At 44.5% G+C, this 24,752-nt stretch overlaps 1 protein-coding gene across 1 annotated transcript in view; it reads left to right on the top strand.

Moving 5' to 3' along the window:
* Positions 1–24,752, top strand: part of METTL17 (methyltransferase like 17) — a 149,913-nt gene that overhangs the window by 21,545 nt on the left and 103,616 nt on the right. Inside the window, exon 2 of the mRNA XM_069238111.1 lies at positions 10,922–11,075. Within this exon, the coding sequence (XP_069094212.1) occupies positions 10,922–11,075 (154 nt within the window). The remainder of the gene's footprint in view (positions 1–10,921; positions 11,076–24,752) is intronic.

Below are 24,752 nucleotides of genomic sequence, written 5' to 3'. Positions count from 1 at the left end.
TGTGCTACACTACTTTCTCATTTGGCACTGCTCACCACTTTGTACCTGTCTCCTTCCCACTGTGCTGATCCTCCACGTTCCATCCTGTGCTACCCATCTGCACTTTGCACTGCTCCCCATCGTACTCTTTATTCCCTCTTGACAACACCATTTACTTTGTATTTGATATCATAGAAAAGGTGTTCAGTACACTTAAAATACCTTGCAGGCACAGCAAGAACAGTTGCAGTACAAACTTCACTTACACAAAGAACAGTTACAGTGAAAGTGGCAGCTGTATATGCTGCATCACCTGCAGAACTGGTGCATCATATGCAGCAGCATAAGATTTCATGTTTGTTAGGAAATTTGTGTATTACTTTACCTACACATGTCCTGCTTTTTCTGTGTAGTACTCTAATCTGCAAAGTAGTTTTAGTGTAGAGAAGTCCAAATGATAACCATTGGCTGTGTTAATTTGTTGTTTATAATCAGCGGTCGAAGTGTATTAAAAAAAGTATGGGAATTGCACTGCTGCATGCAATGAAGGCAGGGCGAGTGAGCAAGAGGACATGGGTCTAAGGTTTGGCTAGAAAAAAACAAAATATTCTGTAAGGGTTTCATTTTTTGGTCTTTCTCCCTTGGGTAACTCCAAATAAAATGCAATACAGCTTAAATGAAAAATCAATACAAGTAAGGTTAATCAGTGTGAAATGCATTATATTACATTTTGGAACCTCTCTTAGTCAATGCACTGCAGAGGCCTGTGTGTGTAATCAGAGAGCCAAAGAATTCAACATTGGTTGGTGCAGTGGAGAATGATAACTTGCATATTTTTGGTGCTACGAGGTGCCAGCCTGTGACAGAAAGCACCTGAATATGTACATCATTATTTTAAACTTGCATTACACACAGTATGAGTTAGGCTGCTCCAAAATGCACAAAAACCTTTTAAGATAAAAAGGTGCTTCCAAAAATACAGATTATAGAAATTTGCAGTGTAGGAAATTGGGTTACTGGTTGAGTGGGGTGAAACCCTTCTCAAGCAGCAACCACAACTCTTCTCAGGGTGAAGTCGCAATCAAACCCTAACCACTCCTCAGAGAGCTTAGCACAGAGCAGCCAGGCTTAACTCAGAGGCAATGTGTAAAGTATTTGTGCAACTCTTCAAACACTAACACAATAAAACACATACAACAAAAGGACCCTGTATCAGTTTAGAAAAATAAAGCAGAATAAAAAAATAAAAAAAAGACCAAAACGACAAAAAATCTAATTAGTAGAACCAGATATATTCATTTTCAAAGAATTTAATGAAAATAGAGCCTAAAAGCACAAAGCGCCAACTAGAGAAATCTGGTTTCGTTAGACTAGGCCAAAGTCACAATTTTAGGCCAACTGCGATGGAGCACCCGTAAGATACAGCCACCAGGTTATGCCAGCTGAAGTTTACCTTCTCGAATTTGTGGCAAGAGTCCCTTTTGTGTTGGGGAGGGCCGCAAGGAGCAGGGAGAACGTCACGAGAGGCATAGTGGGAAGAGTAGGTCAGCATCACAGGCGGGCGCTGCTGGAGTTTTGCATTGGCAGTCCAGTGCTAGCAGTCGATGCTGTATCGCAAAGGGGCAGCTGTCCGCGTTTCGTGTTGAATTGGGGTGCGAGAGGCAAGGTCTTGGTGCGAGCAGGCATGTTTGCGTTTGCAAAGAGCCCAAAAGCTTGAATTCCGCTCCCTTGAGCGACATCAAGGGTCCAGGACCGGAGGGTAAGGAACACACTGCAGCTTGGGTCCAGGGGCTGGTATAGGATTTTGGTGAAACTTTTATGTTCCTGAGGCCAGCAAAGTAGCCCTTGGAATAACTCTGGTGTCCTGGTTTCAAGGATGAAGTTGTAGGTCAGGTTCTTCTCAGCCAGGTAAAAGGTCAGCAGGCAGCATGTAAGCACAGCAAGGCAGTAGTTCAGCAGGGTATCAATCTGCCATAGTGGCAGCCCTTCAGCAACTCAGCAGTTCTTCTTCCTGGCAGAGTATCTACAGGTCAAGAAGTGTACTGAAGAGTTGGTGTCTGAGGTCTACAATTTTTATCATTTGTGCCTCTAAAGTGAGGGAGAAGCTGCCTTCCATGTGCTGTCTACAGACTAACTACAGGGGGTATGCAGCCCTTTGTATGAGGCAAGATACAGCCTATTCAAGTGTAAGTAGAGCGTTGCCCAGCTCCTCCCTCCAAAGTTGCCAGTGATGGCCCATCAAGGCACACCTAAGGTCCCTATTGTGTGTGTCCAGAGGAATACCCAAAGCGCAACTGTCAGCTACACCCAGTCGTATGACCAGAGGCAGGCTACAACCACTTAATGGCTAAGGCAGGAAAATGCCACTTTCTGGCATTGTCAAAATTGTAATTTACAATCCAACTTCACCATAAGTCAGGATTTCCAATTCCAGATACACCAAGTATGAACTGGTTACCTGTTCCCATTTGGAAATTACACTTATAAAATGTAATGAGGCAACACCAGTGTTATCCTATAGAGAGGCAGACCTTGCAGTAGCAAAAAAGTACCTTGTGGTTTTCACTACAAGGACATGTCCAACTTAAATACATTGTACCTTGCCCGCTCTGTATTGTCCAGAGCCTACCCTAGAGGTGATTTGTATAATAAAAAAGAAGGTTTGGTCCTGGCAAAAGGTTTATTGTGACAGGAAAAATGGCAGTTTAAGGATGCACACACAGGCTGCAGTGGAAGGCCTGAGGCATGTTTAAAAGGGCCGCTGAGTTGGTGGCACAATCGGTGCTGCAGGCCCACTAGTAGCATTTCAATCAATAGTTTATTCGGTCCAGATTTGGACCATTTGAGAAGTTAAAAGTGATCATACATACAAAAAGATAAGAGCCATAAACCATCGCTTAAAAAAAGACATTAGCAGTTAATACAAGAAAAAAAGAAAAAATTCATAGAATTACATAAAATGTTTCATAAATAATTAAGACAAGACTCTCAAAATAATCTCTGAATCTTTCCCTGTGCAAGAGGCTAGATGCTAAGATAATAATAATCAATTGTTAAAAGCATAAAAACCATTCTAGAACAAGTTTATACATAAAATAAGACATAAAAACTACATATAATAGCTCCTGTTGGCATAAGCTGAAGGACAACCAGTGGGAAATAATGCCTTAAGTTAATCAATTCTATTAAATAAGTTGATCAAATAAATTGCATCTTGCGATTTATAAAATTATATATGCTGAGGGACTATAAGTCACTTCAATTGGGGTAACCCACTAGACAGCATGCTCGGGACTACAGACTTATATCGTCAATAGGTCGCACTTATCGTTTTATTTGAGATCCCAGATTAATATAACAGGGTGCTAGTTCGCTAACTTCTGGACCGTTCTTCGACCGGTGGAATATGATCTGTAGTAATCCTACTGCGGATTTTCCATGCTGCTGCCAAATATTTAGAGACAGAACTTACTATCAGCATGGAAGTGTCATATTTACATATTCTATATACACTGTTACGGTTTTGTGATGGCAGCGTTTTGCACAGAGGGATAATCCACTTCCCGCGAGGGCATTTGTACAGAGGACAGAAAAATAGGACATGCTCAGAAGTTTCCTTGCATAGATGGCAGTTTATGCATTTGTCAGATAAAGAACTATTGGTCGACCAGCAAGCTGTAAAGCTGTTGACTGCCAATGTTCCATATCTGAACTGAAGTAATAAGGAGCGAGCACGGGCTGGCATAGGGAGATCCAGGAAGCTTTCAGGCAGAGGTTCGTGCTTAACCAGCAGAAACTCTGCTGTCAACCGACCCAACCCAATTGAGCCGAGAGATTCCTCATGGATCTTTTCCCAATAGCGGTCTTTGATCAGGCGTTTAGCGTTACCAGGAATCGTCTCGGGATTCTCCCAATAATGGGCTAAATTCAGTTTAACCCAAGCCACTTTCATCTCCCTAAGCCACTGTACTTTTTCCCATCCATAGCAAGGTGGCAATAGTTCTTTAACTGCTAATCTGAAGGGTTCGAGCTCCTCCGTTTTCCATAATCTGACCCAATACAGAAGTGGTCTTAGGTATGCTGTATCCTTAATACTATTTAGACCCAGGTCCAGTCTTAGGGGGAGCATCGGCGTGCCCTTCCCTAGTTTGGATATGTGTCTAAGGAAATTATTTTCTTTGATTTGAAGAGTGTCCATTTGTCTGTGAGATCCCCAAAGTTCCGCTCCATATAGGGCCGCGGCACGGATTTGGGCTTTGTAGATTTCAGAGATGAGGGTCAGAGGGGGACTTGTTGCAGTGCTAGCCTTACGTCCTATCACTCCACATCTTTGGCTGATTGTTAGAGCCCCTTTCCTTATAGCTGGATCCCAGCTGCCCTTATCAGATAGTCTAATACCCAAATAATCGTATTCCATTACCCTCTCCAGATGAATTGAATCCATCTTAATATTTGCTCTGAGCTTCTTATTCGGGGCACTGTATATCATGAGTTTAGTTTTCTTAAGATTTATGTCTAACCCGTAATCTCTACAGAATACCCCGAACTGGTTAACCAGATTCTGAATTCCCATGGATGATTTAGACAGAAGAATAGTGTCATCTGCATAAAGTAGGCATGGAACTTTGGTCCCGGACAGCTTTGGGGAATCATTAATGCAATTTGCTAAATACTTAATACAATTATTTATGTATAGAAGAAAAAGGGTGGGGGCCAAAACACACCCCTGTCTGACTCCCCTCTCAATAGCCACTGCTTCTGTTAGATCACCATTTTTGCCGCTCCTGATTTGGGCATAAGTATTCTCGTGTAGTCGGATGATAAGTTTCAAAAGGCCATGTGGGACACCCATATTAGCTAGTGTCAGCCATAGCTGGTTTCTGGGGACCAAATCAAACGCGGCTCTAAGGTCAATGAAAACTACAAAAAGGTTGCCTCCTCCTACTTCCACAGTCTTCCATTTTATTGTTAAAAATCTTAGCACCTGATCTATGGTACTAACTGCTGGCCTAAACCCTGCTTGCAAATCAGAAATGGCATCGGTTTCCAGAATCCATTCTTCTAAACGAGACAAAATTTGCTTAGCAAAAAGTTTTTGGAAGTTGTCTAGTAAGGAGATTGGGCGGTAGTTAGCAGGGTTAGAGGGGTTGCCTTTCTTAAAGATGGGAACTATCTCTGCTCCCAACCAGGAGCTCGGGACAGGTGCTCCTGCAGTTACCGCATTGGAAATGAGGATCAGGTATGGGGCCCATATATCTGGGTTTGTCTTGTATAAATCTTAGTGAAGCGATCGCAGCCTTAGTTTCTGCCAGGGTAAATTCAATTTTGGGAGTCTCAGTAATCATGGTATGGGTCAGTTCCCTGAAAGTAACACCAGTAATCCCAGAATATAATCGGGAAAAGTGATCTGTCCACTCTACAGGGAGTATTGAGGCACCGGGCGAACAATTAGGTTCTTCGCTGGCATCAGCCACCAATTTCCAAAATTTCGAGGTGTCATTTATTTTGGCAGACTCCAGGAGAGAAACCCATCTAGATTCATCCCATGTCCTACGGGCTCTACTTTGTTCCTGTCTGTAATCTTTCCTGGCTCCCCTGATATGGTCTGGTTGGCCTCCTCTTAGAGCTCTCAGGAGTTTGTGTTGTGCTTCCCTACATGCGGCGTTGAACCACCTTGCGTTACACTTCTTTTTAACTTCTTTTGCAGACTCTTTAGTAAAAAGATTTTTTAGAGAATTAAAAAATTGTGTGTGGGCTGCTATAAGCACACCACTATCTTCTAAAGGCTGAGATATACGATCCATGTGATCAGCCAGCTGCCTGTACGCAGATGCCAAAGTGGCTGTGTCGGTGCTCAGGGATTCCCATCTAACATTTCGTCTATTGTTGGTCAATGCAAGCTGTTGTTCGTGGGTCTTGGGACAAGAGACTTCAAGTAGGGGTAATAGGTTCCTAAGGAATAAAATCAATGGTTCGTGGTCACTTTCCTCATGTTCTACAATGTTCATGTCAACCATATAGCCCCACAGGCGGATATCAAGCAAAATATAGTCTATCTGGCTCTTCTGTATCCCGCGCCTGAATGTAGGGTGAAGATTAGGGTCCGAGCGGGAACGACCATTGCAAGCCCGCAAGCCATGTGCCAGTGTAATGTCCACAACCTGGTGTGTTAATCTATTTATTTTTGGTCTTTTGCTAGATACCAGTTGAGGGATGCCCCAGTAGGCGTCTTCGTCTTTATATAGTTCCTGGGCCAGCAAGTAGGGTTCAAAAGTGACATTAAAATCTCCAGCAATAAGAATAAAGTGGGAAGGTGATTTACAGGAAAGAAAGCTGTCCAAAATAGTCAATGTGTCGGACTCATATTTGCTACCCAGGCTCCTGTTGTAAATATTGATTATTAGAAGTGGTTTCTCACTAAGGGATGGTATTGATAAACCCATTAAATCAGGGCAGCCCAAGTAAATTACGTCAATCCGACATTTGAAGGAACAGCTGAGCCATATAAGCAGCCCACCTGAGGGTCTCCCTGAATTCACCTTAGTTGCTGGGACCCAGTAACTTTTGTAGCCAATTCTGTATTTGGGCTCCAGTGCCCATGTTTCTTGGAAAAGGCATATTTTATATTCATCTATGAATTTGCCCCATTCAGGGTTGTTCATTTTATTCTCCAACCCTGCAATATTCCAACTAAGGATGGTATCTAGGCCATCTATTATGTCTTGGGGAGCTTCAACCACAGGGTTCTCTCTTGCACGTGAAGTGCCGTGGGGAAGTTTTATACCCTTTTCAATTGTATCTATACCAGCCGTATTTGGATTTCCCACTACAGTGTTGCCCAATGTATTTCTTGCCCCGTCTAGATCGGGGGGTGGCGTGAGCATTTTGAGTGTCTGGGATAGTGGTGGATATCCAAGTTTACTAAGGTCTAATAAATCTTTGGCTAAGTTGACCTCAATCACCTTGCGCTCCTTATTTGCATCCCCAATACGGATTTCAGGATTCTGGGCCCAGGAGGAAGGCCAGATGCTAGTTTCCATCTTAAAAGGATCTGGCTGAGCAGGTGTAGGAATTGGCATAGGGTCTCTGATGTCTGCAGTAGGGGTTTGTTCCACCTCAGGATTACCTTGCCCTATTTTATAAGTTTCATTATTTCCGACTATAGGGTACTCTTTGTCCCAATTATTTGAACCTAGAGGCTGAAATGAACTGTACTCAGTGCTGGCTTTTAGTCAATCAATTTCAGAAAGTGAGGGCGAGAAAGGGCTGCATCTCGCCTGAGAATCAGGCTGCATCTGTGCCCTAGTGGGGCCTCTGGGTGGCATTGTTACCCCCTTAATAGCTGGTACAGGTTTGTGCGGGTAAAAAGCCTGGAGCCTGCAAAGTGAGGTTATTCCCCCTAGAGGGTTAGAATGACACACATTCAAGGAAAGCTGTTGGACAAGGGAAGGCGCATCGAAATTAATGACAATACAGTCCCCTGTACCAGGGTTTTTGAGTGGACCCACCCAACCCACCCTCCTCACCATTAGTATTGAGGGTATCATGTCAAAAGCAAATCTAGCGTATCTATGAAGCCAGTGGATAACCTTATTTTTCAGTCCTGTAAATGATTCGGGAATATTAGGCTTGAGCTTAGGAACATTCGTAATAACAAGCACATAAGGGCAAGCTTCCGGTGGTAAGTGCAAAGTTCTCATATTGGTTCCTAGATCCCTATGCATCCGGTCTGCTGGAGAGATGGTATGATCCTTGAGCAGTTTTGTGCCCATGTTCATGGAAGAAACAATTTCATCAGTCCGCCTTGGGAGGAGGGAATCTCTCTTTAAGTGCCAAGTTTCAGGGGGATTGGCCAGTCTAGCAGTAGAAGCCTTTACTGGTTGATGCGAAGAATCAGGGCAAAGTGATTGAGAAATGTGGACCGTACTTGATGATAGAGAGGGGTTACTGGCACTGTTGACTGGAGGGCATGGGGGAAAATGTTGTTGCGAATATTGTAAATCTGATGAGGAAGAGGTATTTGGCTGATTAAGTTTGATGAGAACGTCAAGTTTCTCCTCAATGGCTGATAGGCGAGTTGTTATAGGGTATAGTTTTTTGGAGAGCTCGTCTTTTATAGAAACTATTATGAAGGCTATGTCTAGGCTGCCGTTGGTAGTAGCTTGGGCAGGTGTACAGTCCTTGGTCCGAGTAGGCACGGCATGATTGGGAGAGTTCAAAACACGAGACCGTTTATTCTTTAAGTTTACCTCCCCTCGTTTCCTTTTGCCCTTTGAGCTATGCTCTGGGGAGGGTGCAGGCCTGTCTGGCATAGGCTGTGTTATTTCTGAATGATATGTGACCTTGACCATGGGCTCTGTGACGGGCATTCAGGTAGTTGGAGGTGGAGTTGGCAGGGCAGGCTGGAGAGCTGGTGGGTGGAAAGGTTGTGGTGGAGTTTTCGACGGAGCCTCCGTTGGTGGGGGGGGGCAGTCAGACAGCGCTCCACCAGTTCAATTTCTTTTTCTAATGCCCCAACCGCTTTTTGAAGGAAACCATCTAGAGTCTTGTTATTGTCGGATTTTTCCAAAGGGACCCCCCCCCTTCCGTCTACCCATCTTGCTTTGATAAAGCACTTAAGTCCAGTCCCAAAATTTGGCAGTCTATTTCCGTAGGTGCTCTTCCTCTCCTGTTCCCACCCTGTTTTAGCTCTACTGGGGCTTTGTTAAGAAAAGCTAAGACGCCAGGAGGGTCTAGAGTGTTGCTCACCTATTTAAGAAGGTGTCCGGGTGGGTAAAATATATTCGTCCTCTGGTCGCCGACCTCGGAAGTCAGGATGAAAATAATCTGGCCCAGCCCGGCCTCTTCCGGTCGCTGACGGGCGCAGGACGGGCCCGCCCTTGGCCCGGGCTTTGCCCGGGCGCGTCCCGCGGAGCGGAAGCGCTGTCACAAAGTTTAAAGGGCTCCTGCCCAATACGAGGGTTGCCGGGGGTTTCCTCCCCTTCCCCCGCCTTCCGGTGCGCGTCCCGTGGAGCGGAAGCGCTGTCACAAAGTTTAAAGGGCTCCTGCCCAATACGAGGGTTGCCGGGGGTTTCCTCCCCTTCCCCCGCCTTCCGGTGCGCGTCCCGCTGAGCGGGAGCGCTGTCACAAAGTTTAAAGGGCTCCTGCCCAATACGAGGGTTGCCAGGGGTTTCCTCCCCTTCACCCGCCTTCCGGTGCGCGTCCCGCGGAGCGGAAGCGCTGTCACAAAGTTTAAAGGGCTCCTGCCCAATACGAGGGTTGCCGGGGGTTTCCTCCCCTTCCCCCGCCTTCCGGTGCGCGTCCCGCGGAGCGGAAGCGCTGTCACAAAGTTTAAAGGGCTCCTGCCCAATACGAGGGTTGCCGGGGGTTTCCTCCCCTTCCCCCGCCTTCCGGTGCGCGTCCCGCTGAGCGGGAGCGCTGTCACAAAGTTTAAAGGGCTCCTGCCCAATACGAGGGTTGCCAGGGGTTTCCTCCCCTTCACCCGCCTTCCGGTGCGCGTCCCGCGGAGCGGAAGCGCTGTCACAAAGTTTAAAGGGCTCCTGCCCAATACGAGGGTTGCCGGGGGTTTCCTCCCCTTCCCCCACCTTCCGGTGCGCGTCCCGTAGAATTTAATTTACTGGTCCTGGGCACTTGTTGTGCTACTTTACTAGGGACGTATAGGTATATTAATTATGGCAGTTGGGTATGAGCCAATCTTACCATGTTTTAAGAAGTGAGCACATGCACTTTAGCACTGGTAGCAATGGTATAGTGCGATGAGTCCTAAGGCCATCAAAAACGAGATCAGTTATAATGTAGGAGGAAGGCAAAAGGTTTGAGGTAAGACTATACCCCAAGGCTGACAGGTCTAACACCAAGACTATAGTGCATTGTTTTATATACCTGTCCCTTAAAATGACACATTTCACAGCTCATCTGTTAACCCCCTTGCAGTACCACTCAAAGAGAATAAATCTGTGTCACCAGGAAGGTGCACTTGATTTCATCAATTAATCCCAATATTGGCTTCCAGACACCCTTTACATTTGCAGATTAACTAGTTGAGCACATTCACACTTCTTTCATGCATGCAGGCACCTTGGCAAGAAGGCTTGTTTCTTGTTTAGCTGTCTTCCAGCTTTCGGTTTCACAGCACAGGAGACTCCTTGTCTGACCCTTCAGCTGAAGCATTTAAACTATTGGAAATAACCATCCTGGGACAGTTGTCTTTTCACAGAAAGTAGAGGAGCTGGTTTTTCAGAAATTAAAAAAGTAAAGGCATGTTGTGCCCCTCTGATCCCGCCCATTTGGACCTCTGCTAATTATGCTGCAAATATGTGAGGCGTACCTTTCAAAAATGCTTAAACATTTCTGTGTGCACTTCATATTGCTGTAGCATGACTTGGATATCTAGGACTGGACCTCCATCATTGAAACCTAGGTTGGTTTTCTTGGGCCAGAGCTAAGTTGTCGGGAAATGATTTGTAAGTGGTGCTTCCTATTAATATCAAATAAACTATGCCTGCAAATCTGCCTTTTTTCATGTGTGAGAAGTTTCTGAAAAAGACAGCTTATGCACATTTTAGCCTTTTTTCATGTGTGAGAAGTTTCTGAAAAAGACAGCTTATGCACATTTTATACCACGAGTCTGCTCAGCTACAATAATTTATATTTGGGCACCAAAATGTCACACATTACCGACACAACAAGTTGCACCTCAGCAGTTTAAAGTACTCAAAGACGGTTACGGAACATGCTGAAAGGTAAGCATGTCTTCAATGAAGGTGTGACAGTAGGGGCATTGTAGCAAGGAAACAATTAGGTATTGAATTCTTCTACACTTTGTTTATCCATACCCATGTTCCATTTCAATTCACATGTTGTGTTACTGTGTGTTTTACTTGCAAGTGACCACATTAAATAATTTGCTACGAAATAAGCATTCTCTCTTGTTTCAACTTAGGGCTTTGGAGTGGCTCTTCCCGATGGTCCACAGGTTGATAATACCTCCCAGTTTCTACAGGGTGTCCCTCATCGGCAACATCCTGGAATCCTCAAACTTAAAAAAGTAACCTTACCACCAAACGTGATAGATGGTGCCCAGGTCCTTGTGCAAAGTAAGTATGAGTTAATTATTTGCTCTGGTAACGTGCATGACAAAACATTTATTTGTGTTCCCTCTTGATCTTATCATTGTGCTCCTTATGTGTAATTTTTTTATGTACCCTTCCATGGGCTTCTGTGCCTTGTTTGCCTTTACACAGCTCTGAACCTCTTTCCAGTATTTCCATAACCTTTCTGTCTCTCTATGCCTATTTTGTCTCTGCTTCTTCCTTCCCTGCCTCTAGTGCACTGAACATGCTGATCCCTTACACATATTTTATTTCTGAGCTCTTATTTCATCTGACTTGGGGGGCTTTCTGCTTCTGTGTCCTTACTGCCTTTCTGTATTGACTGTCCCTCTGTTTTCTTCCTTTTTTCCATGTCCAATGTAAGTTTAAAGCAGGTGTGTAAATGCAGGCTCCATGTTTTCTCCTTTGTGTACCAAAACATGGAGCAAAGAGAAGGTTCACCATCAGTTTCCCATGCTGCAGTACTCGCAATGGATGAAAGAACTGACTTCTTTAATGCACTCCTCTCCCAGATCTCCTCACCCATTATTTGAGGCATGCCATTTTATTCTGTTCCAGGAAGGGAGAGTTTTATTTGTGATTCCCAATATCAAGGTTGCCAAGCACCGCTTGAACCAGTGCTACTTCGGGGCTTGTGGGTGCGTAGCCAGGCCATTGGCCACAGTAGCAATGCTATAACAAATTATAACTCAAAGTTGGGCATACGAAGACCACCTTCAGACAGCAGTCGCTGCAGGATGGTGAGTGCAACTTGGCGGCACCCGTGGCTCCATAATAATTTTAAGCAGCAACCTGTGTAGCTCTCAGAAAAAGCTCCTGGGGAGCACTATTGGGAGCACAGCGAAGAAATAGAGCAGCTGGGGGAGCACCAGCAACTTGTATATTGCCACTCGGCCTAATGGGGATAAAGGTAGCGATTTCCAGAAAGGCAAGGACCCATGGATAGAACCCACTTCCTTATCTAGATTGCTCTCCTTAATGTCTTTCTCCGAGTGGTAAATCTGAACTCCCAGATGCTTGAAGGTATTGTAGCACCATTTAAGGTGAGTCATGCGCGGCCCTTTGCATAGCAGGATGCTGTGCCAAGGGTAACATGCAGGATTTAGGCCAGTTCATACGCAAGCCCAAGATGTCTCTGAAGTCCTCTAGCAATCACACGAGGTCTGGAAGGGCAGCATCTGCATCACACATGTACACCAGGGCATCATCCATGTATAACAGTGACGAGATGACGTGATGTACCCCCAGCTCTGGTATATCCCAGTCCTATGCTCGTTGGCCAAAATGGTGGGCCAGTGGTTCAGTTACAAAGGCAAAGATGAGCGGGCTACCCTGCCTGGTGCCTCTCTGTATATCAAAGCTGTCGGATATCAGCTGACTAGTCTTGACCCCGTCAGACGGGCTATTGTACAGAGTTCTGATCTGTCATAGAAAACCTGGACGGAACCCCATGGAGTCAAGAGTGAGGTGGAGGAAATCCCATCCTAGGGTGTCCCCTCCTCAATGTCTAATGACATTGTGTTGTGCTGAAGGCAGCCGATTACTGTTGCGTGCTGCTTGCCCCCAAGCGTTCGATAAGTGGCAGTTGGAACGTGTCGGATTGGGGGCAGGCAGACGCGTCAGCGGCGGCAGTGGCCATGTTATGGAGCTGATTAAAGAAATGTCTGAAATTGCACCCAGAAGGGTTACGAATGTTTTTGTGCTAACCTACAACATAATTTTGGTGACAAGGGTTTCAGGTGGCCTCCGCATCGTAACCCACGCATATTTACCTTCGGTACAGGGTGAAGGGACATTCCCTGCTGTTTCCACAAGGCACGTCCGTTTGATGCTCTTCCAGCAAGAAACATGGGTATGCTGGGAGCTCTGCAGTTTGTCTGCTAGTGTGGTGGGAAGGACCAGGTGACTCCTGGAGGCAGAGACTAATAACCCAAACCAGGTATTCTGCATTTCAACATGGCTTTTACAAGCACCTTGTTGGAGGTTTTTCAAGCTTGAAGTAATACAGTAATCTCAACAGTGTCGTTGCTGGTTGGAGTCTACAGCTGAACAGATTTACATACAACTTGTACTAGTTCATGAAAGATTTTTTTTTTCTTTGAAAGTAAAAGAAATATTTTACATATCTACCTAGGTTTCTGGAAAAAGGGCAAACTTCTAGCTGCTGTACCCCTGGTTGAACTATGCAGTTGGTTAATCCTCCACCAACTTTTCTAGAGTCACCTATTCCATGGAGGCAATGGCTTGATGGTTTCGAGACTAACCTTAGGGCTATAGGGACCTCTCGCTTTAGACCAGAAAGGAAGAAATGTTTGCTTCTACATTCCTTGGGATATGAAGGCAGAGGGATTTATAAACACCTACCAGATGTAGCGCAAGATGATGAGGAGCTTGACCAATATTGGGTTGCTATCAAGAAATTATCTTCAAGGTTCGATATGCTACTGAGTCTGGTAGTTTAGCGGCACAAGTTTTTTCAACTCTGGCACGCATTACAATGATCACGTCTGAATTGTTCCATGACACTTGTGGTGATAGAAAATTGCTGCCACCGGATAGATCTCCTGTCTCCTATGAGGGCAGGAAAATTGATTTGGAAGGATATATAGAGGACAGTCTAGAATTAAAGGGTTGTAAGATTTATGGCAAAATTTATGTGGCATACAAAGGACTGAACATTCTACGTTGGTACCACCAAGGTTTGTCTGGTATGGTGCTGAAACCCGGAACTAAAGAACAAGTTCTAGTTGTCGAAGACTCAAAAGAGATGGTACCGTTTAAAGAGGAGTTTCCCAGGGTGTTTGCTCAGGGTTTGAGAAAAATTTCAGGCTTTAAACACAGGATAAAAATAAAACATAAGGCCATTCCTGTGAAACATATGATCAGGTCAGTTCCGTTTAGTTTTAGGGAGGATCTCAAAGCTGAATTAGACAGGCTTCAACAGAATGGCGTTACTGAACCAATTGAATCTAGATTGTGGCTTTCACCACTTGTAGTTGCCCGAAAACGTAATGGCGACATACGTTTATGTGTGGAGTTGAGGAGTCTCAATAGAGAAATTTGGGTGGATTCATATCCTTTACCCAAAATCAGTGACCTACTTGAAGTACTTAGAGGTTCGGAGTGGTTTTTCCAAGATTGACCTGGCATCTTCGTATAACCAAGTGGTGTTATACAGCCTTTAATTCCCCGTTTGGCACGTTCCAGTTTTGCAGGATGCGATTTGGGTTGGCATCTGTGGCGTCAGCTTTTCAACGCATTATGCATAAGCTCTTAGGTGATGTTCCAGGGGTCTTCATTTTACAAGATGATGTTCTTATTCATTCTAAAGGTTTGGAAGATCACAAAGAGAAAATTAGGGCTGTTTTCAAGATTTTTCAGTCTTATGGTGTCTGTGTGAAGAAACAAAAATGGGAATTTTTCAAGAGAGAGATTGAATTTTTGGGGCACTGTGTGTCTAATAAAGGGTTTGCACTGCAGCCCGGGTTGGTGAAGGCTGTCCTAGAATCTCCAAACCCCAAGAACAAAGATGAGTTACGATCGTTCATTGGCATGGTTGAATATTATTCTAGGTTTATTCCCAATTATGCTAGTAAAGTGAAAATCTTGTCCAATATGCCAAAGAACAAAGTCCTGTTTGCATGTGACAGTGAATGTCAATCTGCATTTGACAAAGTGAAACAGGAATTGGTTGATGCTAGAACATTGAGTCCATATGACCCCAGTCAATTGTGCATCATTACTGTTGATGCTAGTAGATATGGTTTGGGGGCTGTGTTGTCCCAAGGTGCGGGGGATATTGAGAAGGTCATTAGTTATGCCTCAAGAGTTCTACGTGAACCAGAGCTCAACTACTCAGTAATTGAAAAAGAGTTATTGGCATGCTACTGGGTGAGTGAAAAATTTAGAAGCTATGTCTGGGGCAGGAACTATATGATACAAACAGATCATAAGCCTTTGGTGTACATCTTAAATGGTGATAAAATCAACTACACAACCCCCGCATTGCACGTCTCACCACAAAATTGTTACAATATGATTTCCAGGTTAGGTACATTCCAGGAAAAGAGAATTTTACAGCAGACTTTCTCTCTATCGATTACCAATTAATGAACAGAATTCCATTGACTTGGAGGATGATTTGGAAGATTGTTTCATAGCTTCCATTGATGTAGATAAATCCAAGGTGTGCACAGAAACTGTGTGGAAGACTGTGGAGAGCAATGATATGGTGTTGGACATCGTTAAGCAGCATATAATCAATGGCTGGCCAAAGGAAAGAAATTTGAATTCAGAGGTCCAACCGTATGCTAAGGTTTGCGAGGAGTTCTCAATTGAAGATGGTATTGTGTTCAGGAACAATAAATGTGTCCCCTCTTGTGATGTTCGTTCAAAGTTGGTGGATCATGCACATGAGGGACAATTAGGTGCCACAATGACAAAGAGACGTATCAGGGCTCATTATTGGTGGCCCTCTATGGACAGGGATGTGGAAAGGGCTGTGAGTGGATGTGTTGTATGTAACAGTGCTGAAAAGGGGCTAAGAGCTGTGGAGCCACCTTTGCAACCCATATCTGCACCGGATAGAGCCTGGGTTAAAGTGGGTATTGATATTGTAGGTAAGTTCAACTTTCTCCCAAGTCAGATGCGCTATGCTTTTGTCCTGATGGACTACTACAGTAAATGGCCAGAAGTGCGCTTCTTTGCAAAGCCCACAACTGGTAGTGCCATACAGTTCCTCAAGGAAATCTTTGGGAGGGAAGGGTTTCCAGAGTTTATAGTTTCTGATAACGGGGTCCAGTTTGTTAGTCATGAGATGGAAATGTTCCTGGTTGAGTCTGGTGTGAAGCATTTGAAGAGTTCTCTGTACCATCCTCAAATGATTGGTTTGGTAGAGAGAATGACTAGAGTGGTTGTGGAGTGCATCAAGTGGGCTAAAATGAGCAAATTCGATGTGGAAGAGGCTGTGAACTCAGTGTTGTGGTTTTATTGTACCACCCCACATTCAGTGACAAAGGTTTCTCCTTCAGACTTTTTCCGGCTTGGTTAGCTAATGTTGTAGCTGGTAGACTCCACAAAGTTTACACACAGTTCCAAAAAAGAGATCGAGGGTTATAGTGGTAAAGATAGGTTTCCAGTGACAAAAAAAGGGGGGGAAGCAATATGCTTGAAGCAAGAGCCCTCACTCACCGTCCGGTGACATGCTTCATCATAGGGCTATGCTCCTCGTCAGGCCGGCACTGCAATGCCTGACGGGCCCCACAAAGGGGCTCTTTGCCGGAGATCTTTTAGGCAGTTGGTGTAGAGCCGGTCAGATGAAAAAAAGAGAAAGAGGATTGGTATAGAAGAGATTAAAAATGACTAAGGGTAAAAAATTATTTATTCAGATATTTAAACCCCTGGCATAGTTAAAAACATTGTGTTAGGGATATAGTAAATTAATGTATACAATCCCTTGAAATTATAACAATTTTCACTAGAAATTCAAGTAAAAAAAGGGTACAAAAAAGAGTATACAGAATCACTGTGATACTCAATCAAGGGGTCAACATGTTTCTCGCTATATTGAGTTGAAATTGATCTCATGCGATTCATCAGGACCTATTTACGTACCTAATCCTTTATGAAAACTGCTTTGTGCATTAATTTATTCAAAACCTAAAAGGTAAAACAAAGAAAACCAACGTCAAAGGATAACCTATTCAGCAACAGTTATCTTAATCACCGTACCTGATAGGTTGTTACATAACCTCGTGAAAGCGCCAAAAAAAACGATTGTGACTAAATGCCCAAATGTGCCTTAGTGAATACACACAAAAACATCTAGAGTGCTGATAGAAAACTTAAATTTTGCTCACCCTCCAAGTATTACTGGTGGGCTCCCTCAGGGAGGTAGCAGGCTCTAAATTCCATTATGAACTGAGTATATGCATCCACAAAGAGAAAAAGAACAGTTTAAAAAAAAGAACAGTTTAAAAAAAGTTTAAAAAAACCGTATGATACTTGATAGGATTATTACCTCATCATAGATATGTCACTCAGTGCCTCTCATGCAAAACATATATAGTGGGTGAAATGTATTCAAACCACTAGAAAAAATACAAGATAGAGAAAACGCACGATTGTAAAACCTAGGGTAGTTACAATTAATATTCAGTGAAGGAAAGTTCTTAAGTACACGGTAACCTCTAGTTGAAGAAACAAGAAACAGGAAAAACAATAAACTGCAAAAGCAGTATCGGTCAGTCGCCACATCATTTTTAGCCGATATCCATTCATATCGCTTAATTAGTGAAACCAAATGTTAATGGATTCGGAGTAAGAAAGAATAGGAGATACATTTACAGTCTTATCCCTCTTGTGTGCATAATTTAACACAGGTAGTCAGTAGATAGCCCCACTGAGAGGAAAAACCTGTAGGGCGGGGGCGTATCAAATCAGGAACGCGTCCCGCCCGTGTCTGCGAAGGCGCGGAGTTCGCGTGTGCCGGCTAATGCCCGAACACTAAATAATGCGGCTTCGTACACAATTATGAAGCTCAAGACAGAGGCATCTAAACGTGTGTCAATAACGGCGATCTTAAACCGCCGGAACAGCACTTACTTGATATAGAACCACAAACGTTGGTTCACCTGTGAGCCGTCTCCTTCCCCGGAACACAAAGTAGCGTTAGAATGGGGTTCTTTTAAATGCCCTGGGATAATGAAGAGTGAAAGGGGACTGTAAGCCTCAACAGGATCAAAGACAAAGACAAACACAAAAGAAGGACTAAAACCAAGTCGGCCATATATAAGAGGGAAATATCCTAGGGTCTAGAAGACTAGGAAAAGATGGAGTTATCTCGGTGTCATAGTTGATGCAAAAAATTGCCAACTATACAAAATAAAGTACGCTCACCGCGCGTACGACATGAATTATGCAAAAGTTACCAAAGTAGAAAAATTGTATTTATAGAAAAATCACATAGAAAGTGATTCACATAATAATGTAAAAGGTTCATCGGTGGTCTGAAGGGACTTGACGTTCAACGGGTAAAACAAGCCCACGGGATCTCATCGTTGAGCCCATTCTCATGGGTCCTTAGCCTAAAGACCCATCGTTGTTCTTTTTCAAAGAGTCTTCTTGTACAATCATTGTTGTCTTTAATAGTCTCCAATATTAGCCATCTGATGTTGTCTGCAGTATGTTGTTTTTCCAAATAGTGATTTGTTAATTTTGTTGCAGACCTCTTACACCTGATAGTGCTACGGTGTTCATTGATGCGTGTTTTCACCATTCTTGTTGTCATTCCTATGTACCTCAAGTCACAAGGACAAGTGATCATATAGACACAATTTTTTGTGCGACAATTGGTGTGTGATTTCAATTGCCATTTCCTAGGTTCACCGAGATCTACTTCATAGGTGCTTTTAGTCATTGAGCATACGTTACAACACCCACATGGGTGATGGCCTTTGACTTTCAACCACTGATCTTGGTGGACATCATCCGTGGTTTTATGTACAGGTCTGGTGTGAACCACCATATCTTTTATGTTGTGGGTCCTCTTAAAGGCAAACAAAGGGCAGTCCAAGGACTCTCCTGCACTGTTGAGGATAGGCCACTGTCTCCGGATGATCTTCTTAATCTGATTACTCAAAGGCGTGTAGGTAGTCACACAAGTAAGTCTAGATTGAGAAGTGTGGATATTGTTAGCCAGAAGAGTCTCTCTTGGAATATTGCTGGCTCTTTTCTTCGCTTGTCTCACGCATCTAGCAGGATAATTACGAGCACCCAGTTTACTGCAGAGAGTTTTTGCTTGAAGATGAAAGTCGTCTGTATCTGAACAGTTTCGTCGTATCCTTAGGAATTGTCCAAAAGGAAGATTGTCCCTTAATGATTTAGGGTGATGGCTATTATAGAGTAATAAACTGTTTCTATCTGTGGGTTTTTGGTATACAGAGGAATGCAAATAACCATCTCTGAGTGTTATCCGTAAATCAAGAAAAGTCACCTCTTGATCCGAAATGTTAGCACTGAAACGGAGATTGGTGTCAAGGGTGTTAACCCAGTTTGTGAAATCTAATGCCAATTCATAACTACCCTTCCAAATGACTAGAATGTCGTCAATGTAGCGACGCCATAGTCTTATATTGTTGAAAAATGGTTGCTCAGGAGTTAGGATGTGGCGTTGTTCAAATGCAAACATGTACAGGCATGCCAGGCTTGGTGCGAAGGTGCTTCCCATGGAAGTACCTTGTATCTGGTGGAAGAGACGTTTCTCGAACTGGAAAAAATTCTCTTTCAGTGCCACACTTGCGCATTGCATGATGAAACTGACTGGCGTGTTATGGGTCCATGTTTCTGCCATCAGCAAGTCTTCTACTGCTGTTAAGGTTGCTTCTTGTGGAATATTAGTGTAAAGGGCTTCCACATCCAAGCATATCAGTATATCTGTGGGACCTGCATTGTTAACATCATTAAGTAGGATCAAGGTGTCTTTAGTATCTCTAAGGAAGGTGGATGTGTTATGAACCATGGGTTGTAAAAAGAAATCACAAAATTTTGATAAAGGTTCTAAAAGAGAGCCTATGCCAGACACTATGGGGCGGCCCGGAGGTGGGGTGCCCTTGTGAATCTTAGGTAGACAGTAAAAGTAAGGTATTTTGGGATTTTTAGTGTCCAGAAACTCTGCTTCCTGTCGTGTAATCCATCCTGCTATTTCTGCTTCCATTATCATCCCGCGGATCTTACGTTGTAGCCGGGGAGTGGGATCTGTCTGTATGTGTCTATAGTGGGTGTCGTCACTCAAAAGTCTAAGACATTCCTGTCTATAGAAAATAGTATCCATAACTACTATTGCTCCCCCTTTATCTGCAGACTTTATAGTGATTTCAGGGTTATGCGCTAGAGATTGAATAGCCATACGCTCCAAGTTGGACACATTTTGAAAGGTGCGGATGGGTTCTAGTTGTTGAATCTCATGACGGACCGCCTTCTCAAAAGTCAATACCTCTATAGGAATTGAGGTCACAGGAGGAGTAAAAGTAGAGGGGTTCCTTAAATTCGTGTCACCTCTAGAGACCTTCGGTGGTTGATCTTTAAAAAAGAAGTGCAATCTAACCTTACGGAATAGTGCTGACATTTCACAATTCAGTCTAAATTGATCTTCTCTGGGGGTGGGAACAAACCCCAAACCTTTCTCTAAGACCATCATTTCAGTCGGGGTCAAGGTTGAGCAGGAAAGGTTGACCACCAGTTTTTCTTTTGTGCTATCACACTCCGGCTCCTGGTCATCATCTGGGGCTCTTCTTGTGCCCAGTGCACATTTCTTCCTCTCCTTCTGTTTCTGCCTCTGCCTCTGCCCCGGCCTCTTCCTAAAAAAGGGTTGAAATTATATTGGGGTTGGGGCTGGAAAAAAGGCATAGGCATAGGTTGTGGATGCCAAGGAGGAATCTGCTGATATGGAAAAGGAGGATTGTAGTGCGGAGGAGGGGTGTAACGGTTGTGGTTTATCCTCTGTCCCTCGTCACTACTCCAACCATCAGAGCTCGAGCTGTAGTTAGGTACCGAGATCTTGCGTTGTGGAGCCTCTGAGTCATCTGAGGTCTCAGAATTGACCTCACAATGGTAATCGTCTTTTGTGTAAGGATAAATCTTCTCTTTGCTGAAACGTTTAATATCTTTTTGTAGTTTGTTAATCTGGTAGACTTACAGTTTCCGTGGACAAGGACATGTTACTGGGAAGTGTAGTCAGGAAATGATGAAAACTTGTTATGACCAGAGAAACGCTACAAAAGAACACTCAATTCAATCAGGTGATGTACTCATCAAGTTGCAGACTTTTGTGAAGAAGGGGGATGCCGGCTATGGGAGTCCTGTGAAGGTGAGGAAAGTGTGTGGTAATGCTATTATAGTTGAGGGTGGTCAGTGGTGGAATGCAGGGAAGGTGGTGAAAGTCAAAGATGTCAGTGGCAATGATGTGAAAAGGTGGGATTGGTCGTTGTCTGAACGTGTGGATCTTCAACATAAGGTGTCAGACGAAATCAGGGTGGAGCCTCACATCCCGCGGAGATCTGACCGTGAGAAACAGGTACCGCTCAAACTTATGGAATGTCATTGGTAGTAGTAGGGACTTTATGGTATCAGGGTATATGCGTCTTGATGTTTTATGTTGGTGTTGATGATTTGCTTTGTTACTATATTATGTTGTTCATGTTCTCTTTCGTGAAAATTTGACATCTTAAAAAAAAAAAGGAGATAATATGTTGTGCTCAAGGCTGCCGATTACTGTTGCGTTCTGCTTGCCCCCGAGCGTTCGATAAGCGGCAGATGGAACGCGTCGGATTGAGGGCAGGCGGATGCGCCAGCGGCGATAGTGGCCATGTTACGGAGCTGATTAAAGAAACGTCTGAAATTGCACTAAGAAGAGTTACAGGTGTTTTTGTGCTAAACTACAACACACTGTAACTTGATCAAAGGCGTCAACTGGAGTCCCTTGTATTAAGCGAAGGAATTGGCACGTACTGATGAAGGTGCTGGCCCCCAGGATGAATCCCGATTGGTCAGTATGCCCCAGAGTGTTGATTATAGGGAGAAGGTGATTTGCTAGGACTCTGCCCACAATCTTACAGTCGAGGTTCAATAATGAGAGGTTGGTAGGAGCCAACATGTAAGGGGTCTCTGCCCGCCTCAGAAAGAACATTCTCAGGGCGTCTCAGAGTGAGACCAAGAGACATCCCAGTGTCTGCCCTCGGTAAAAACGTCCAGCAGGTGTTGGGTAGTTTGAGTGTGAAAGGTTTCGTAGTACTCGATCGACAGCCTGACGGAACCTGGTGTCTTATTCCAGGCTATTTGAGAAATAGGTGTCCGTATTTCCTCTAGTTGCAGGGGCTGGTCCAGCTCAGCCTGCTGTAGTGGGTTTTGTTTAGCCCCCAGTAGGTCACGTAACATAGAAGGCAGCATTTATGGCCGGCTGCAAGATGATTATCATTCCATCATTTAGACGGAGCGCCCTGATTGGGGCACTTTGCTGGGTCTTCTTCACAAGCCACACAAACAGCTTCCCCGAATGATCCCTGTGTAGCTGAGCCATGCATCGCTTATAGTCATGTTTACCCTGTATTGCTTCAGCCTCAGCCTTCAGCGTACGCAGCTGTTGAAGTTAAACAGCCGATGCTGTGCGAGTGGCCACCCCCACCTCCAGAGGTCGCGGCTCTTGCTTAATAGATAGCACTTCACCCAACAGGTGGCCGGGAATTCCCTATGAGGCTGCCAACATTTGGCCACACGTGACAACTTTGTGAGTGTCCCACTCTATGGCCTGGAATGAGGCAGTGTCCTGGTTGAGCTTGAAGTATCGCAGTATGCTAACTCCTCTCGTTACGGAGGATCAGAGAGAGCCTCCCTTTGCAATCGCCAAGAGGGTATGGTGGGCTGTTACCTGCCCCAGCGTAAGGTGACCAATAGCGGGCAATGGTCCGAGTCTGTAGGGGGCCCACTTTTTCTGTGCAGAGCTAAAGGTAAGAAATAATATTTCTGTTTTTTTCTGGTTTCTCGTTGACTGCGATGCCAGGCATCATGTAAGCAGTGGTTTTCAGTCCAGGTGCAAAAGAGTTGTGTGGTGCGATCACGTGGCAGCATTTATGGAAGGAGAAGACCAGTCTAGGCTTACATCTAGTATGCAGTTGAAGTCACCTCTCAACCCCCCCCCCCATCCACCATCACAGTGCCAGGTACACAGGGTTCTAAGGAGTGCCAGGGTAAGTGAGTTCAGGAATCCCAACAAATAAATGTTGGGAGCATAGTTTGCCGCTAGCTTGAGTGGAGCCCCTTACAGTTGTGCCTCTAAGATCACAAAGCACCCTTCTGTGTCCACCCTGTAAGCATCCACCACAAATGGGACCCCGAGCAATCCAGAGGAACACCACCCAAGCACAGGCTGACATGGAAGTGCCGCACACATATCCCTTCCACTTTGCATCAACCTTTTGCAATTCTCCCGCTGTGAGATGACTTTCTTGAAGCATGGCACTATGCGTGTGTCGGCGTCTGAGGTGAGTGTTTATGTGGTATTTTTTGGTAGTGGTGGCCATGCTGCGCACATTCCATGTCAATATGTGGTATTGTGGGGTATGAATGTCAGGGGTCGACCCCATCGTAAAAGCAGGTAGTGATATGCTTGGTGAGCAGTGTGGTGCCCCACCGTGACCCCTGTTGATAGTATCCCACCTTCAGAAAGACCATGCAGTACTATGAAGGTTGTCCCACCACCAACCCTCATAAGGATGACAAAACCAGTGGCAGATTCCAATAACTTAACTGTGTGTGCTTGAACAGCAGCAAGTTATAACAGCTGCACTCCCCCTCCCACCCCCCAAGGAACAGTGGGCTTGTGTGTCCCTGTCCAAAAATCCAAAGCGTGCAGGGAGCCAGGTAGGTGTGAATGAAGGACAATGATCCTTGATGAATGTGTTACTATAGGGATCGCCCACTGCCTTATGAAGCCTAATGATTGTGTGTTACATAGTCTATAAAGTGTCAAAAGTCCTTTATGGTGTGTCTGTTATATTCATGCTTCATGTTATGTGTTCACTATAATTGTTGAAACGTTGATAGTGCCAATCATAAAGTATAGGGTTTTAAAATAAATCTCATTTTTGGTCCTGAAGAAAGCCTATTTACCCTAAGCAGCAGTATGAAGGCTGAAGCATGTTGACGCACTGATGTTATTGTTCATAGCACCCAACAACATCTTGTTGTTTTTAACTCTGCCAAAGGGTTAGGCTCTGGAAGACAATTTTAATCCACACCTTAATCCCTTTTCACAAATAAGGGCTCCGCTTACAAACTGCAATGAGCCCACCCGCTCATACTAGGTGTAGTGAGTGAGGATTCAATAATGAAGCATGCCACAGGTGGTTCTTGTGGGTGAGGATCCTAGTACTATATTTAAAGACATTTTAGGATCCAACTAATTCACCTCTGTGTGGACGCCACATTAACCCGATGATATGTTAGGACCCCACAAAGTGATCCTTTTTGACTGAAGGAATCATTACAGATTAAGGCGAACCCTCTTTTGTTGAGCTAGCACTTGAGCAAAAATCCCCAACTGTGAAACAAAAACAGGAGAACAAATGAAAGCAACTAATTAAGTCCTCATTGGAGCACGTGTGGGGCATGGTGCTGTGCCTGAGGTTGGCTTACGTCCACTGGGCCCATCATTCAGAGCTCAGCATCTGACCTAGCGATGCCTACAGGGGGTCCCCCAGCAAGGGGAGGCCAGCTTAATCTTGTTGCACCTTAAAGTGAAGAGCCCAGATATGAGATGGGAGTCAGATGAGGTATTCAGCTGATCCTGGCGTTGTTTTAGGATCAGGAGTGCTGCATATTGAGGAAGTGCCGGGGTACTATTGTGGGAGTCCAGGACCGTAGCACAAAGTTTGTGATACAGGCCTAAGAAGTAATGTGTGCTGTGCAGGGTAACCATCTCCATCACCCGTACTTGCTCTGCAGCCACCTGGTCCTGGGAGGGCTGTGTCCATGTTGTCTTGCTCCTGCTGCGTTTGGATTTTGGAGTCAAACAGTTCTAATCAGTTTAGTCATTCTGGGGTGTGCTTGCAAGGCTCTTCACATGGAGCCAGATCCAGAAAACCTCTGGAGTTGAGAAGGCGTGGGAGC

Source organism: Pleurodeles waltl, chromosome 6 (assembly GCF_031143425.1).
Source record: "Pleurodeles waltl isolate 20211129_DDA chromosome 6, aPleWal1.hap1.20221129, whole genome shotgun sequence".
NCBI classification, from domain to species: domain Eukaryota; kingdom Metazoa; phylum Chordata; class Amphibia; order Caudata; family Salamandridae; genus Pleurodeles; species Pleurodeles waltl.
Note: the sequence above shows the minus strand (reverse complement) of the source record. Positions and strands in the feature narration are given on the sequence as shown.